The sequence below is a fragment of the Eutrigla gurnardus genome (assembly GCF_963514095.1).
Source record: "Eutrigla gurnardus genome assembly, chromosome: 5".
Classification (NCBI taxonomy): Eukaryota; Metazoa; Chordata; class Actinopteri; order Perciformes; family Triglidae; genus Eutrigla; species Eutrigla gurnardus.
The window spans coordinates 18210787-18229071 of record NC_139919.1 but is presented as its reverse complement, the minus strand read 5'-3'; the positions used below and the strand labels follow the sequence as shown (position 1 = coordinate 18229071).

Here is an 18285-nt window from a genome sequence, read left to right as displayed (position 1 = left end):
GTGACTTAACAGTTAAATACCAGGAGGCCATGTCACGTGAGAGATGGTACGACTTCTGTTTAACTTGCAGGGGAGCTGTTCATTTCCATCTAACAGACTAAACACAAAAATCATATCTGCAAATCAAATCCTTTTGTTCATTCATCTCAATTAACATTATTACAATGAAACAATACACATTGGTTTAAGTAATGATATTATTTATTAACTTGAAAGACAATTAATGATTAAAAATGACTTAAAAGTGCAATTGGATCACATTTGTTGATACATTTTCACTTGCTTTTACCTTCTATTTTAAAGCTATGAAAAAACCCAATCGCTGAAAAAATCACAACTTCAATTTTCCAGCATTCATTCACAAACTGCAAAAAAATCAGTTAAGAAGAACGCATATTTCTCAAAATGATACCACCTTTTCAACATTCAGCGTTTGCCCTGCAGCATATGGGCCTCTGTTTGACGTCTCGGTCTGAAAGCACTGTTTCATTGTACTGGGACGTGACATACCAGTCACATCGCCTCACAGGGCCCCATGGTACAGATGGTCCTAACCACAGTGTGACGTGTGCAGTCCCCATCAGGTTACTAGAGTTCAGGCACTGCTGTTATACGGGGTTTATCTCCCAACAGTGATAGTGTGTGGCTGCTGTCATATTTCAGACTTCATATGGACTTAGCTATGATTAAAATATTTCTATAACCTACTTATAAAAGTATATGAAGTTTCTAAACTACAAAAATAAAAAATAAAAAGGTTTGGAGTTGTAATCCGGTTCCAAAGTTAACTTTTTGTTGTTTTCTGTTTACTTGTGTTTCGTGTGTGTGTGTGTGTGTTAAACTTAATCCGCACAGTTCAAGCTATTCCGAGCGAAGGGATCGCGTGTCCTTTTAGGAGTCTTGGGGAAATCTTGACTCTCCTGTATCTCAAGCCTCATTACATCACATAATATGTTTGAGTTGAGCTCTCGGGGGCCGCCCCCTTCACCAAGCCCCTGCCATGCCCCGCCGTTCATTGGTCACCTGTTGTAGGGCAGTAGCATCTGATTGGATGAAAACGAGGGCAAGTCTGCTTAAGACCTACTGACAGAGTGACATGGAAAGAGGAAGAGAGGCCAGCCTTACATGGAGGCAAAGGGATTAAAGGCATAGCAACGTTTTGTACAACAGCCCATATACTGTACATATATATAATACATATTATAATATATATATATATATACATCAAATTAAGTGTGTGTGTGTAAGCAAGTGGTATTTATATTTCACTTAATTTAAACTTCCAATGTATTAAAAATACATTCCAGTTTCTTTATAGCAAATTTTCAATGGAACTAAACCCTCTCTTTTAAAGCCAGTCATGTTTAAAAAGCCTTTTCAGGTTGTCACTGAGTATTTTGTGCCCGTCTGTACATTATTTGTTATGAAAATGAGTTTGTCTTCACGCCTCGGGTTCATCGAGGACATCTGTTGTAACAGTTATGCAATCGTCCTTTTTGAAAACCCCCACACACACACACACACACACATACAGAAGGGGGAAGTCCTGCTCGCTCAACTTGCATCTAAAGCTCAGCCTAGATGCTTTCCTTTTCTTCTCGGTCGCCATTGAAAACAGCTCGCCGACCAGAATCTTAAACATATCAGAATAGACTTTTGTAATCTGTCTGAATTGTCGGGGAACGTTTTAGTGCCTGAGACAGATCAAACTAGCTTTCCTCCCATGAGACTACACAGGGCTCCTTTGTTATGATCAGCGGGGTTTAGATGGTTGTGTTCTCTCTATCGCGCAGCCAGGAACGACTGCAAGAGTCTGTTCAATGTCTGTCCAGAACATATTGATGAATGCTACAGCACTGCTTTGAAATAATACAATATAATAATGGGAGGTCAAATGTCCTCTTCTTGTGTTGATATCAAGAGATCTATTGGTGTTTAATCTGTTGCTATCTCTGTCTCAACGGTTTCACCCCCCCAAAGCTCTAAATATAGCCCCGGCGGGGAAAATAACACTGTCATGAACTGGCCCTCACTGTGTTGCGAGAAGCTTGACCTCAACCAGACATCTGAGTTCATTTTGGTATTCATCCAAAACTTCAGCCGGCCTGCACGCCTGAGAGACCCAGCTAGCGCATGACAATGAAATCTGCTTAAAATAATTTACACTTCGCATTTTACAACCACGCAAAAGGTAATTAGACATGCAGGTGCAAATATTATAAAAAATCAAATCATAGGCTAAAATAAAGGAATTTAAAATGTGTTGAAATAATTATCTGCGCGTGAGATAAGTTGCAGTTGAAGTTGAATGACTGAAAGCAGTCGAGTCGTCAGTTAGGCTACATGGTAAACATTGTGAGGGAGTTGCAGATTGAGTTGAATTATTAACAGGAGATGAGCGTCAGTTCAAGTTGAATGTCAGAGCTGAAAGCAGTTGAAGTGGAACGGCAGAAAGCATGTTGTGGATGGAATTTGCTTCTTCCATAGAGTTCACACCTTTGGTCCCTCCGAAAATTCCCATTCTATCTCAAAAGCCCCTTTTAGACAGCCTTTTCGTTGCGTGAGCAGTCCGCCTTTATTCCATCCTGTTGTCTGTCTAAACGCTCGCGAAGCGGAAGGCGTAACAGAGTATTATGCCTCTGAGACGCTAACGGAGGTCGTCAAAGAGGCGAGACATGCTATCTGAAGACGTGACGCAGAGAAGACGCGTTACCAGGGCGACACGCGGGCAGATTTAACAAGCTCAAAGCCTAGATCCGAAGCAGATGAAACGCCAGTAGTTGCTCTTACGAGGCCGCCATTATACACATCCACGTGTTTATGATGCAGCAACATTGCTTGCGGTTGAAGAGTCGTGTAAATATGCGAGACGAGCAAAAGTTCACCTTTTTTAAGTTGTTTTAATGCATCGAGCTAATCAGATTTCCGACACTCATTGAATACGTCACCAGGCGAGTCCACAAAACCGCCTGCTGAGCAGTGAGAGGTCTCACACGTTCCGCAAAGCCAGGTGTCTAAACGCTCCGGATCGCGGCATATTTTGACTCGCCTTCCCGCCATGATGGCGGAATCGTCTGCCCCCCCCACACACACACAGGGAAGATGCCGATCTTCCCACATGTGAAGGCCCGACTGTTTTCAGCCAACTTTGTAAAGCAGCAAGTCTGTGTGATAGCTATTAAACCTTTCTAGAAAGTTGAGTTGTGAGTTTGTATAAGAGCTGTTAAAATGTCCGCTGAAGTGTAAGAGATGAAAGCAGCTAAAGAGTCGATATCTCAGCCATTAAAGCAAATGTAAGTTGGCTGTAATGTTGTTATGTAATACCTGCAAGGAGGTATAACATTAAAATATCTTGAAGTGTCAGTTGAAGAGTAAGCATTGAAAGACCCGAGGGGTGTTTTTATTGAAAGCAGAAGTTACATTTTTACATGACATTTAAAGTTTTGAGCTTCCGTATAATGCGGTATTTCCAGTGAAAAGGCAGTCGGGACATAACGGGAGAAATTGGATTGCATGGTTCAAAAGATCAGCTCACGACATTCTCTGGCACTGCGGCGATAAAAGTTTTTAGATTGTTCAGTGCATGAATGTCATGATATAAGTGGTTGGTACTAGCTGACACATTTTGTTTCCGGGAAGAAAAATATATTGGATTTTAATATATAAACATAAATAAATAATACATATATTTAAACAAAAGGATTGGGGATGTGATCTAAAAGGGTTAAAAGGCATTTTTCATTTCAGCTCGACTTTAAACACTTTCAGTGTGAACCGTCAGTTGACGTGTAGGAGTTATGAGTGTCGCCTGTGAACGCAGCCCACACTTCAGCCAGCCTGTATGTGCCTTAAAAACTCCCACAGACATGAAATGTGGTTAAAATGGAGAAAATCAATCACTACATGAAGGCGAGTAAACAAATGAATGGTAATGGATTCAATAAAAACTCCAAACAACACAACGCCACTTCATTGTCCTTTGTCATCTCACATCATATTTGATGTCATGTTGGTTTCTCACCAATAAAAAAAAATAGCTTTAGCTGCAAGCAAACGCTCTGCGATCACTGTGTTTTCTGTGGACTGGAGTCATTTCCAATAGCCCCGCTGACCACAGAGGGATGTATTGTTGGTGAACACACTCACACACACAACCGTGCCATTGTCTCTCCTCTTGTCTTGAAGATTAGATTAAATGCAGCGAGCGGCCAGCGATGGAGACGAGCACTGACCTGCAGAGACCTCGTGTCTTTATCTGTCTGCGGTGCTGAACCAAAGGACCTCAGCTGCAAGGGGTTGTGGTTATCAGATACCCACCTGATAACTACAGTAAACTGAGGAGCAGTGGGCCATGGCTGTATAAACATATGCAGGCAAGTGGCAAAGAGTCATTTTTACTTTTGATTCTACTTTATACTAAGTTACTACATTTATATTATTAGATTTTACATATTATTTTACAACATTTTTCTTATTATATTTTAGGTACATTTTGTTGATAATACGTATGTTGTGGTTTTGCACATTTTTATTATTTTTGTGTATGCTGACATAAAGCTCTTAGTGCTCCAACCTCTAATGCAAATGGAACACCAAGATCATCTCTAAAAAATATATCTACAAAGGAAAGAAATATGCATATCAGGCGTGTGGACACTGTGTGCATGACAGGAGGTTGCGTTGACCTATAGTAGCAGCACTAAAGTGTGCGAGCAGCAGATAAGGCCTTGGCTGAGGAGATTGTTTGCTCTCAGAGACGCTCTGTGTCAGGCTGTAAGCTGCTCCAGCTGGACTCCACACCCACTCGCCTCTTACATAACGTCATACATTCCTTCCCTATATTTTCTGCACGGAGGCTTCACATACTGATCCTGGAGTGGTGTGCACCAGTGGTGGTAGAGTGTTGCTATATCGGGGGTGGTTGGGTTTTCTTCTGTGGAAAAAAAAACAAAATAGGCTTTGTTGTGCTCTGAGTGAATTCAGTATTTCCTCCTCCCATATCAGAGGACCGAGTTTCACCAGCAAGGAAGCCCTTTGTAACCCAAACAACACACAGAGCGCCTCTTTTCCCCAAACTAGAGAAGGCAGAGCGATCATCCGATGCCTGGGCTTATCATGAAGTCGAGGAACAAGCAGGAAAGGGGTGGTGCCTCTGTGTTGTAGGGGTTCAGCCTCCACCTAAAAGAGAACATGGTGTTCCCGGCTTCACACGTGTGTCTCCATGCTGACGAGACAAAAGAGGCTGATCTGAATCTGCAGGACTGGAAAGACGGACCAGTTGCTTAGACTTCTTTGTGCCATAATCAAAGTTTAATACGGAGGCTGGGTTCAATGTAGGAATAATAAATGACAGTGTAAATTAAAGTATTTCATGCAACATGAACTTATCAAAAGGGCTCATCCTTTTGGATTGAAAAAGTTGGTCCCTGAATCAGGAACTCATTTAAGCCAAATCTCAAAGTCACTTCCTCTGCTAGACATATGTCAGACCTTAATCAAAACAGTACAAGCTTTGACCAGATATTACAAAGATATATAAAACATATTGACAAAGAGCTGTGACACTGTTTATGCAAGAAATTGGTTGACATTTCAGACATCAGGAGACATTAAAATTCCCAATGATTACAGTTCACGTTAAACATTAACAAAAGAGACAACAGACAGTTTTTCCACTTCCTTGTATATGATTTGCACATATTTTTTATTATCTATACTTTTTTAAATAATTGAAAGGATATTACTTTCATTATATAACATCCCACATAGCCGGAGGGACTCGCAGAGTCAGTTTTCTTCACGGATGTTTTCTGCTGCTCCTGAGCGGTTAGTGAGACGTCGTCAGAAATGTTAATGACATCAGTGAGCATGCTGGTGCTCATTATTTCTGCACAACAAGGCAGCATATTGTAAGTCAGAGCCGTGCACAATGATGGGGGCTTCACGGGCTTTTGCGTGAGAACATTTTTACACCATGGCAACGCCGACTACACTGCACAACGGCAACATACATCGGTCAAATTACACAACAAAAAACCTGTTTGGGTCACAAGCAACAGTTACTTGGTGATCGAGTTCAACAGCTGCTGGAAGAGGCCATCAAGTTCACCTGCTTGCCAGGGGCGTGTCTAGAATGTTTTTCTTGGGGGGCCAGGTAGGGTAGGTAGCACGGTAGAAAGGGTAGCACACTGAAATTAAGATTTTTTTAAATGCCCTACAGTCTTTGATTGTAATGAACAGTAGGCAAAGCTTTGAATAACAAAACAATTTATTTACCCAAATAATTCACATTGAACAGTGTAGCATGTAAGAACTATGTAGTGGACACAAAATCTGAGGCACCCTGAACACAAATAGACAGGTCTTCTTGCTTTTGAAAACTCTAATCTAATCAAATCTGATTGACAGCTCTGGCTGGGGTGGCCTTGGACTCGGGTGGCCAATCAGATCCCAGGGGTAGTCAGTGCCCCCCCTGGCCACCCCGGTGGACCCGTCCCTGCTGCTTGCATGTAGAACATCTACTCATACTGTACGAGGCTACTTTGAGTATTTCCGTTTCATGCTACTTCTACAGTATGATATTTGGGAATAAAATGGTCAATGTTTGCCTTGAGAATACATAAAATAGAAACTCGACTAGCTTGTTCATTGACTACAGTAAATCCAACAGCAGCCGAAACCATAAACCATCGAGTCAGATGTTATAATGGAGGATTTTTATAGTCTGGTAATTCTCACACCACTACCAGTCAATGACCTGCTGGAATCCTCCCCCTTTAAATTAAGCCAATGTGTTCTTTGTTGTTTCTCACAGTGTCACAGTAAACTCGAAGGTTTACTGAAATGTCAATGGATATAAGAGCAAACAACACAGTGGTGTTTGCTCAGGTGTTTACTCAGGGAGCAGTGCTGTTACGATTGGAAAGTGCAGAATAAGGTTGACCAGGTGATAAGAGCAAACAGTGCGTGTAGGCGTGGCTACCAGGGTTATATCGGTGCTGAAAAGGTATAAACCTTTTATTGGCCCCGATACGTTACCTGCGTCAGGTTCTCGTAAAGTCATAATCTCTGCTTTCTCTGGTTGTCTGGAGCTTAGTTTCCTTCAGGTAGGAGCTTTATGGTGTTTAAGCAAGAGATAGTGACTGTTGAAATGAGGACAGCAGACACTGCCAAGTCTGCCAAGTCTGCCAAGTCTGTGAGCATGCAGCTTCGTGCTGGCGGGCGAGGTGGGGCAACCGCACAACCTTTCGATACCAAATGTCTGCCATGTCCCAAGATCTGTCCGCTCACGTTGCACCCTGACGACACGCCAACACTGACAAATGTCTCAGACGTCCGAGCAGCTGTTTGCATTCAGGTTCAGATGCATTAAATATACTCCAACAAATTTAGAATATGGACTTTGAAACCGTTTCCTAACCCGCTGCCATGAAGGATGAAACAGCACAACTTCCCCCATCTACTCTGGAGCCGTTTCAAATCTGCAATGCACTGAGTGGTTTGCAACTATTCGCTCTTAGGTTTCTCAAGACGTTAACGTGACTTGGGAGACTTGCACATGCTGACAGTCGCGGAGCTGTATTACAGAATATCAGTGTCATGGTTCATGCCCTTTGAGGTTTGTTTGGCTGGAGCGTGGAAATTTATTTTTTTTATTTTTTTTTATCATGGCCTGGCCTCTCACTTATTGCGAGTGTTTGTTCTATGTTTCTCCTACGGTCCTCTGTTTGTACTTGCTCTCTCTGTCTCATGTGTCGGTTGGGGTGTGGCCCTCAATCTCTCACCCAAATCTGCACACCTGAGATCCCTCCACCCATTCAGCTCCTGCAGTATATCTACCCCAGCTCTCCTCACCAGATCATTCAGTTTGCTGACCTGGTACAGAGCCGTGGCCAAAACGTAAAATTGATGAGATATTATTGTTTATTAGAGGAAATATCTATACATTTAACCATCATATGGATTTTATTTTGATGCCATTCTCATATCTGTTAACATTCAGCGTCACTCTAGCAATTTCACAACATTTTGGATCCCTGAATGGTATATAACAGAATACACTCATCAACATCAATCAGACAGCAGATCCAGCTCTGTGTTTGCATCAATGATGCTCTGTAATTAGACAAAATTTGATGGAAAATGTTTCCCTGATGTTGCATTTTGAATGCTATGATGCCCGACAGAATTGTTTTGTTGGAAGCAAATGAGCTACAACTGCATTTCGTTTGAAGGTGACCTCTAAAGCTCACCATCTAATGTGTGTGCACGAGCTGAAGAATACAACCCATGTAGATTATTCGCTGGACTATTTCTTGGCTGCAAGCAGATACATCCTGGGCCCTCCGCTGGTTGCCTAGTAACTGCTCCAAACCAAAAAAAGAAGTCTCTTTAGTTATAGCCCCCACAGTGAATTATTGTTTTTACACTTTGGTATTTGTACAAAATCAACAAACAATATGTAACGTGTAAATCAGTGCGCTTTCGAGCTGATTTCTTTTTTTTAAGCACCGGACCGAGGCCCCCATTTCTAGTGTTTAAGCTAAGCTAAGCCTATCTAACCAGCTGCTGGCTGTAGCTAACAGGAAAAAAAGGCAGCTTTTGCTTTAAGTTGGTGCTCAATGGCAGATTAAATATGTAGCTAGATTTGATTGGTGTATTTGTAGATCAGTTTAAAACATTGTGAGTATAGAAGCCCCCGTTTCCATTCACATTCACTGTCTGGCCAGCTGTCACCAGTTTGGTTGACCCAGTTTATCTGAGTGGGCTGAGGCACACTGACCAGCACAGCCATTTTGATTTGCAGCCATTTGTATGGCCCATTGTGAGGAGGGGGAAAAAAGGAAACAGCTTTGCGCCACAGGGCTGCATGCTGCACTTTCTATGCAAACTCTCCAACACGGGCAGGATCGCTGCTGCGGGCCAGAGGAGCGCCGGTTTGTTTGACCATGTCTTCCCTCCACTCGCTTCCTGGATAACCTTCATCACGCCACAATCTCTTAATCACCGCTGTGCCTTTGAGAACCAGCGAGCGGATTGGCTGCTCTTGGTGGAGCTGTTGCTAAGGGGAGGGTTTCACTCAGTGATGGATAGATGTGGCAGCTGGTGGGGGCCAGTTTGAGCAACATATCAATGTAATGTTTCATTTATAGTCCACTGCCATCATGTTTAATGTGACAAAGCTGCAGAAATGTGATCGATAGCCTCTAAATCTCCAAACTCCTGCAAAGGTTTTAAACATGCCCCGTCTCACCAGGGTCCCATTCACTTTTTTTTTTTTTTTTTAAATAAAGTTTGTCTCACCTAAATAAAGTCTTATCACTTCTGATGGGTCAATGCACTTTATGCATTTATAACCCTGCAACCGTTGGAGATGATTGCTGGACTGGAAATGATAACAGGATTATTAGATTACAATTTGCTACAAAAAAGTAGGCCGTTTTGTAGACAAAAAAAAAATCCAGTTGCAAAATTGATTTAAGAATTCTGTTCAGCATTTACAAGTCATTTCCCGAAGAAAAGTAACCAAATACATAAAGACTTTCTAAACCTACCCTTCATATTTATAAAAAAAAAAAAAAAAAAAAAAAAGGAAAACCTGCATCAAGGGAGTAGTTTTCATGTTGCAGCTTGTCAGATTGCATCGTTACACATTCCTTTGCAGTCCTAAGCATGAAAGAAAAAAAAAAAAAAACATTTAACTGGGTAACTAGAAATAGGCAGCAACACCCTTCCTGTTAGCATTGACACACGAGGCAAAACGTCAAGTTTCCAATTATTTATTTCAGTTTTACTGCTTCAATATAAAATTTGAAATATCCAAGGACAAACAAATGAATTTCATCACGGACACATTGATGAACCATTTAAGCAGTCAGTCAATGGGGAGTAACTGAACAGGGCATGAGGATATTTACAAAAAGTCAAGGCACGCCATGTTACAGTAGTACCAAGTGGAACGATTTAAAACCTCAGCAGGCAAGAACCCTTCAGCTCAGCATTAAAATAGGGTTTTGTTTTTTTTAAATAAAGGAGGGACAGAATAACCAGCATTCGATTTCTCCTACAGTCAGAAACCTTTTATTTCACAACCTGATGAACGAGTGATATTCAAAACTTGAAATGAAAAGACAAAAAAAAAAAAAGGGGGGGACGGGGCAAGTTTTCTGCATAAACCCGAGCTGCGCTTCATCTGGACATGGGGAACAGATTCAATAAACCTCAGCCACACAAAGTGTCATCTCTGCTCAGACGGGCAGCGGGACACGTGCAGGCGTCACTGGTTTCAGACTTGTCGTGGTCGGGGATGTTTTGAGTGTTGCTACTCAGGAGTGAAAGTAAAGTGGTGGCCCTGGTCAGTTCACTGTCCATTGAGATCCCATTGTGCAAGTAAAGCGGTCCCGGGGTGGGGACGGGGGAAGAGCGGACACGTAGATACTTCTATCTCATGAAGTTTCCTCCTCCGATCTCTCTCTTGTACCGGTTGGTGAGGTGGTCTGCTTGCAACGTGAGCTTGGACAGAACCCCAAACAGTCCTCTGAGGTGATAGTGAAACTGATTCTCCAGGTCAGAGTTCTCGTCGGGGAGCAGGTCCCCGGTGACCCGCTGCTGCTCCTCCTGCTTCACCGCCATCTCCAGGAAGCTGGCGCCGCTGCTCATCTCCCTCTTCAGCAGACCCCACTCCATGTCGTTCTTTATGGACTTGAGGAGCAGGTAGTGCTCGTACATGTCCCTCTGCTTGTTGGGACACGGCGGCTCGTGGCTGTTGTTGTTGGGCTCCACCTGGCTGGCCGCCTGCTCCTCCAACGGCAGGTCTCGCAGCAGGCTCGGCACCATGATGGTCTCGTCCATGTTGTTGGCAGCTGCTATGAAGCGGTGCATGACGTTGATGAGGGAGTGCTTGTTGCTGGCCGGGTCGTTGCTGATCTGCATCATCTTGAAGGCTTAAGGGTCGGCTTGGTTACGGTGTAGAGGTGGCAGGTGGGGATTGTACAAAAGGCAGAGCTGCTTGGTGTTTTAGGGATGGCTTATCTGCAAGAAGAAGAAGAAACATGAGGATGTATTTAAACAAAAACAAGGCGATCGAGCAGATGCTACTAGAACAAATCCAAGCCTGATGCTGGATGAAAACGCGGGTGAACACGTTCGGCTCGATACAAAAACAGGCAACCAACGCACTCGAGGCAGGAAATGTGATGAAACAGAGGCAGCTTGTTTCTCATCCGCCGAGCACAACTTGACGCCCAGCACCAAAAGCGCCGCCGTCTCGTCGTCTCGCATGAATAAATAGTCACTTCTGATTTTACGGCTCGCATGTACGACGCATCTCGACTTTACTACGCGTTCATTTTGCCGCATTGAAAACACCCGGTTTGCGTCGATGCGACCTTGACTTCCGGATGTTAAAGCGCATTAATTTACAGCTTTCAAGTCCATTCCAGGAGGCGGCCATTACAACAGAAAGGATGCAGACTGACCTGAACCACGAGGTGACCTGAGGGAAATCTTTCTTGGCTCACTGGTTGGATAGACCAAGTCTTAGGCTCTGCACACCACCCGCCGGGAAGAAAAGCAAAATTTTCCCCAGCAGGCTGTCGGCGGGTCTGGGTTTTATAGCGGGCGAGCCGGGTTGGGTGGAGGGCGAACAATGAAAGTCGAGCCCTCTGTACGTTTTCTCGTTGCTCATTGGCCACCGTGGAACACGTGGGCGGACTCTAGAGAGCACGTGATCCCCAAACGGACCAATCGGACGTCAGATCGCAGTTGCCAGTCAAACGCATAACTTCGTCCAGGTTTGTCCGCAATTACCCTGCAGCCTATTTACCTCTCATCCGTTCTAGGCCGTTTACAGCCCGGAGGCATTGCAGAGTCGAGTCCGAACAGGGATCCACGTTGCCAGGGGTGTGCTTTAGCGGGTGTTTACGAGCTTTGTTTGGAAATAAAGAAGGCGAAGTTCCAGCACGTTTTTTTTTTTTTTTTTTTTGCTTTTACGTCTCCACAGCTGCCTCCGTGTTTTTTTGTGACACAGCACTTCCACCTGCTGGTTGGACTTGGTTGAATCTTCCTCGCACGTCTCAACCGACAAATCAACCACTTTATATCAACCTGGCTATCACAGTAGGCATGCAATATAATAATAAAATAATATAAAACTTCTCACCACGTTATTTAAAGGAAGGTGTTGGTATAACCTGATAGTTTGGAAATGCTCAGCTCCACTGTGTCCTCCTGTAACACAAACTAGTGCCACTGAGACTAAACCCTTCATGTGTGACAGCAGCACGCAGGTGCATTTGATCACTTTCATTATGACGCGGAGGCGTGGCATGTCAGAGCAGCTTTAAGGTAATTAGTCACACCTGGAGGGGTAAGTCAACCTGCAACCTGGTTCACATGTCTGGAAGTCAGCTGGAGATTATTCCTGTTCTCAGCTGGTCTCATGTTTAGAGGAAACAATTATACATGAATTTACATGGGGGGGAAAAGGCAAAATCTAGAAAAGCACAGTTGTCTTTCAGAATTATTGTGAGGAGTACTTTTTTTGTGTGACCCTTGGCATTTCTTTTGCGGGCCCTGGATCCCAACAACTTAATTTATATATATGTTTAACATGGACACACCGTCATATTACCAAGTACTGAGTTCTCTTTGGAAGTTGTAAAATGAAGAGTACACACACACCATGTTATTTTTCAATTATCAAGAATTAAATGACCAATTGATAACCTGCTTTTGACTTCATACCGTACTCAACTGTGCATCATAAAACCCAGTGTTTGTCGCCTCTCCAGTTATGGCAGAATATGCCAGTTAAAACTGGACAATGCGCTGATATATAAATATTGTGATAGACTAGATGTGTGAATTCTGGTCGACATATCCTGCTCTATATTAGTATCATTTTCTTTTAAAGGTCTGTATTGCTGCATGGGTGAAAGTGAAAAATAGTGAAATAAACTATCATTTATAGAACACAATTTTTCAGACTACCACCCCACTGCACCTATATGTTCCATCCTTAAATATTGTGATTAAGTTTAATTGAAAGTTGCCCTGCATATTTTAACCAAGTGATGTTTGGAATTTGTACGGATCCGTCACAAAGGCCCGAAACGACCGACTCAAGATCAGCTGCCAGAATATGTTTGCATCTTTACAATGAAAAGAAGCAGCAAACAGCTGTGGGACAGGCCGCATGCAGAGCCGAGCAAACACGCACAAAAACTGTTAAAGATACAATTAATCTTTATTTTTTTGTCAATATTTTCACATGCACCCACAAAAGAATAACAACACTGAAGAATGTGATATAAAGTTGGCTGGGACACGGTAATTGGCACACATGAAGGCGGGCGTTTCGTCAATACTGGCCTACGTGATCAGTAAGGCTCATTTTCAAGTCCTTACTGTGAATCACACATACACACTTGATTTCAGGGTGGTGACCTCTTAGTCCATCTCTCCGGGCGTATGTTGGTTTCTCACACACACACACACACACACACACACACACACACACACACACACACACACACACACACACACACACACACACACACACACACACACACACACACACACACACACACACACACACACACACACACACACACACACACACACACACACACACACACACACACACACACACACACACACACAAATACTTAGTGTGGCAGAGAAGTTTAAAGTTAGCTAAATTACAAAATAAGGCAGCTGCATTACACAAAGACACAAGATATGGAAATGTTGACAACAGGTCGGATAAAGTAACATCTAAGCTTAATAATATAAATCCCTAATTAAATCTCTGGAGGAACAAATGATCTGTGGAAAGTCCAGGTCCCTTTAAATGTTTTGGTCAAACTACACTGCAGATAACCTCCCTTTTTGGATTTGCTTTCACATTAGATCCCTTCTGCTAGTTTTGCCATTGGTGAATAAAAGAAGAAGCAGTGAGTGTTTTTCCCTCTCTAAAATAATAACTAACAAAACACGCAATATTTAAAAAAAAATCACAGGCGATTCTTTCAACTCAGTTTTGCATCGGGAGCTGCCCATCAGTGACCTGCGAAGACAGACGGCAAACATGTCAGACAGGTTGTTGGATGCCGGCACGAGCCAGCTAATTAGTATTTGCATGCGAACATTGGCTTCTTAAATCACTGCTGCCGTTTCTTGGGCGGGTTGTGCTTTGTGCAATCTGTACACGACTGTCTCCCAACAAGGAACAGCAGTTCAGAACGGGCCACTTCCCCAAAATGTAATCACTCTGTTGATAACAAGTCTCACCTGTGGAAGGTCACTGTTAGACCATCTCGTACTGGTTGTTGGTTATGTATCGAGACAAGCAGCAGGACAGGAATATTCCAATGAGCTGAGAGCAAAGGCATTCATCAACATATAGATTTATCAATACAGACCATTCTAAATACAACAAGATGCATTTTTATTGCATTGTAAAAACACTGTATTACTTCACGGCATTGTCTAAGTCGTTTTTCCAAAGTGAAAACGAAGGTGAAAGTTGAATTAATTGCGAAAATGTTATTTTACTGCACAATGACTATCTGGTTTAACTTTGACCTGCTGTACTTAGTTTTACAATGTGCCAGTCATTGCTAATCAACATGTTGGTCTGGTCACGTTTGCGTTCACATCATGTTATCTAGGGTTGTCCAACTTAACAGATCACCAGATATCAACAAAAATACTTTACTAACTAAAAAATAGATTCGATAGAAACAATGCTGGAAATAAAAAAATGTATGTGTATGTGCCTGATGTACCTGGAAGAATGCAATCCCAAAGGAGATCCCTGCGATGATTCCCAGGTTGGACTCCATCACGTGGGTCACCCGTGCGAAGCAGCCCTACAGCAGAAAAAAAAAATACACAGTAAGAGAGGTTTTTTTTGATTACCCCGATTATTCCCGGAAACAATCTTAAAGCCATTAAAATGACACAAGTATGCAGTCGCGGTTTGAGGCGGAGAACTCACCACTGTGTACACCTCTTTGCCAGCTTGGTCCATATCTTTCAGGGTTTCCGGTGAGCATTTGGCGTTGTCTTTACAGCAGCTGGCAGGGATGCCACTCTCTTTAAAGTAAAGCGTGTCACTCCAGTCGGTGTAATTGTTCACCCCGCAGCAATGCAGCTACATGAAAGGGGAGAAAAGCAACACAATTATTTACAAAAAAATGTCTTAATGCAAGAGAATAGTGTGGAAAAAAGGTGTTTTTAATACTTAAAGAAAAAACAGCCAGATATTTGTTGTTTTGTCACAATAGGATGGCGAGACGAGAGCTACAAACCCGAAGAGAACAGCACTTCTTTGCTCTCTGTCAGTTTAACCTTTAGTCACCCTGTTAAAACTAAACTAAGAGTTTTCTGGGGTTTGTACAGTGAGACACAAACAAAGTCAGATAAGAGTAACACCATTAACGTACTGGAGAGTTTCCCCACTTACATTCCTCTGGATGGCGTCAACGGCTTTGCTGCTGCTGGAGCTGCTGTCTGTGCTATTGTAGGTGGTCACAGCCGTTTTGTAGGCAACGCCTAACGTGGCCTTGATCTGGTGAATTCAAAACAGAGATTTTATATTTTAGTGAGCTGATATGATCCATTTAAGAAAGACCAAACATATTTGAATGTTTAGGCGAGTGACTGACCTCGTGTCTGAAGATAAAGCCCGAGACACCAGCCACAAGCTCCGCCAGGAACACCAAGGTCAGGAACATGGCATACTGGAGGAAGTGACATTCAAAACAATCAAACAAGGTCACATCTTGAGGGGAAACATTTCAGGTAACTGAACCTGCACCGTCACTGACCAGTTTGAGCATCCACGGGCTGCCGCGGCATGTGGCGAAGCAACCGAACAGGCCGAAGATAACGATGATGGCTCCAGTCCCGATGAGGACATATGGTGCATTGGTGCTCTCCTCGGAGGCCAGAGAGAAATAGGCCTCCAGGCTCACCTTCCCCCACACGCCGACAGCCAGCAGGATCACGCCTGTGAACTGGAGACGACAGCATGGGAGAGTCGGAGAGAAAGATACGCAGGTTTTTAGAAAATAGACACCTCTCGATGGTTGCTAGTTCACTATTTAAAAAGATAAATCAAGAAAATATTACTTGGATTAGTTGCAAATGAAACCCAACCGTTCACAATCTTCAGTCAAGTTTGGTGGAAATGATACGCTATGTAAACGCATACTCAGAGAGAATATCAGGGACAGTTTTAAATAAGGACCACGCTGGGCTGAACCTAGGAAAAAAATATATCCCTCATTGAATTCCCTTTTTAATTAAATCTGTTCTCGGTGGTGGAAATGCAGATGAAGGCGTTAGAGGGGGGATGTTGGAGCTCTGAAACACGTTGTTTATGGAGTAAAAACCTCTAATCTTGTTGACAATCTCCATTTGATACAGCCTCCCTTTGTCAGTCAATAGAAACGTGATTCAGATGATGCAGATTACGTATTTACAGATGACCAGTCAACATTTTAGTAAAAACACACCTGGGACACCCTACTAGCCTTGGCCAGAGGTTTAATCATCTCAGCATCTTCTTCCTTTACGACCACCCACACAAGTCATTAGCCTGGGGGGAGGCAGCAGCTCAACCAGCCAGGAGCAATAAATCGCCAGATAAAAGCACTGACCTGAACTTTGTGTTAGCAGCAGCCTGAGATGGCTGTTTGCACAGTACAAAGATCAATAATATCTGCTCATTTTCTTCTCAAGACAAGCGTATGTTTACATTATCCTCACACGCTATAATGGCCGAAACTAGGAGTCATTTTCATTATCAATTATTCTGACAATCATTTAATTGATTACCTACATGATTCATCTTTTGGTCATTTTCCCAAGTAAAAATACCAAACATTGTTTGCCTTTACTTTCAAAATAAGAGCCGTTGTATATATTCTTTGTCTTAAGTGATAATAAATCTGGATATCTCGAGGTTTTGGACTGTTGGTCTGACAAAACGACACATATGCTGCCTTGGGCTATAGTCAATTGGACAGGTTCCTGGAAAGTATAAGCGCAACTTGGCTTAATTGCCAGGCCTACATACAGTTTTGACGTCAGAGCACAGTGGATCAGTTGTAGGCTATGAAAAAACTTAAAATTACCTCACAATAAAAAAAAAGAAAAAAGTATAAATCAGTTGCACGATATTGCTGTGATTTTTAACCCCCCTTTACTATTTCTGACATGTTTCAGAAATCAATCAATAAAATAAATCAGATTAAATAGTGACAGTAATTGTAACTAAACAAAATACATGTCAATCGATTAATCGACTAATTGTTGCAGTTGAGCGATCTTTAAATCTAACCTTGGACTAACGACACCACGTCTACCAAGTACGTCACGCTGTCGGCTAGTTAATGCGTTCGCTGAAGTGATTGAAGGTTTTCTAAGCCGGCGACGGAAAGTAACGGCTGTTTTCGGGACGCCGAGACGAACGCAAACGTCTCCAACGGTCGGTACGCGTTCAACAAGTGCTTCTTTCTGTTTTCTAACATAAAAGCAGCTCCGCGGTAACCGGAGGACGTCCACCCAACCGATTTAACTGCCGTCCTGATTTGAGGGGAAGACGTTAGATACATAGACAGCCCCGCTGGCAGCGGCGCCGCTTTGAGCCCATTGTTGCTCCTCTAGCTTGTCGTCCCCCATTACGCGACACGCAACTCACCCAGAAAATGAGGCTGTAGGAGATGAGGAAAGTCTTCAGGCAGGTAATCACCGGCTTCGTCTGAAGCCGTCGAGATGGCGGCGACATGTTGCTGTTTTTACTTTGAACAACAGAAGAAGGAGAGAGAGAGAAAAGTTGATTTCACACCGCCCTGGTGGGGAGAGAGGGGGAGGGAAAAAACAACAAAACTTCAGGGATGAATCCGAGAGAGGGGGGAAGTGTCGTCACTAACCCAGATTTACTTTCCTGAGGGGGAAAACCAGCTCCAACAAATCAGAATCAAGTCGACGTAATTATCATGGTCGAGTTTGGCTTTCAAAATAAAACACCAAACGTTACTTCCGCTAAACGCGACCAGTTTGAGCAGCAATCTGTGAGGTTTTTTTTTAACTGTCCTAATTTAAAGTTCATCTCGAGTTAAAATGATGAATACAATGGATGGATGGATGGAAGATACTTTTGCTGAGTTGATAGTAAATACATTATTTTCACACTTTCTGTTATATTACTTGAAATCCTTGTAACATACCATTAGCAATAAATACATTACATACAAAAAAAAATAAAAAATAAAT

The 18285-nt window shown here is 42.8% G+C and overlaps 2 protein-coding genes across 2 annotated transcripts; both read right to left on the bottom strand.

The window, feature by feature from the left end:
• Positions 1-9763: 9763 nt before the first annotated feature.
• mid1ip1l (MID1 interacting protein 1, like) lies at positions 9764-11625 on the bottom strand. The gene is made up of 2 exons (XM_084009707.1): positions 11478-11625; positions 9764-11031 (listed from the first exon to the last, which is right to left on the bottom strand). Exon 2 carries the CDS (start codon positions 10933-10935, stop codon positions 10441-10443), a length of 495 nt encoding a protein of 164 aa, XP_083865833.1. The 5' UTR covers positions 10936-11031; positions 11478-11625; the 3' UTR covers positions 9764-10440.
• A 2385-nt stretch (positions 11626-14010) lies between these two features.
• Positions 14011-17915, bottom strand: tspan6 (tetraspanin 6). Its single transcript, XM_084009315.1, has 8 exons — positions 17711-17915; positions 15834-16022; positions 15672-15746; positions 15470-15574; positions 15002-15157; positions 14790-14873; positions 14293-14377; positions 14011-14068 (listed from the first exon to the last, which is right to left on the bottom strand). Exons 1-7 carry the CDS (start codon positions 17795-17797, stop codon positions 14309-14311), a joined length of 765 nt encoding a protein of 254 aa, XP_083865441.1. The 5' UTR covers positions 17798-17915; the 3' UTR covers positions 14011-14068; positions 14293-14308.
• Positions 17916-18285: the final 370 nt, after the last annotated feature.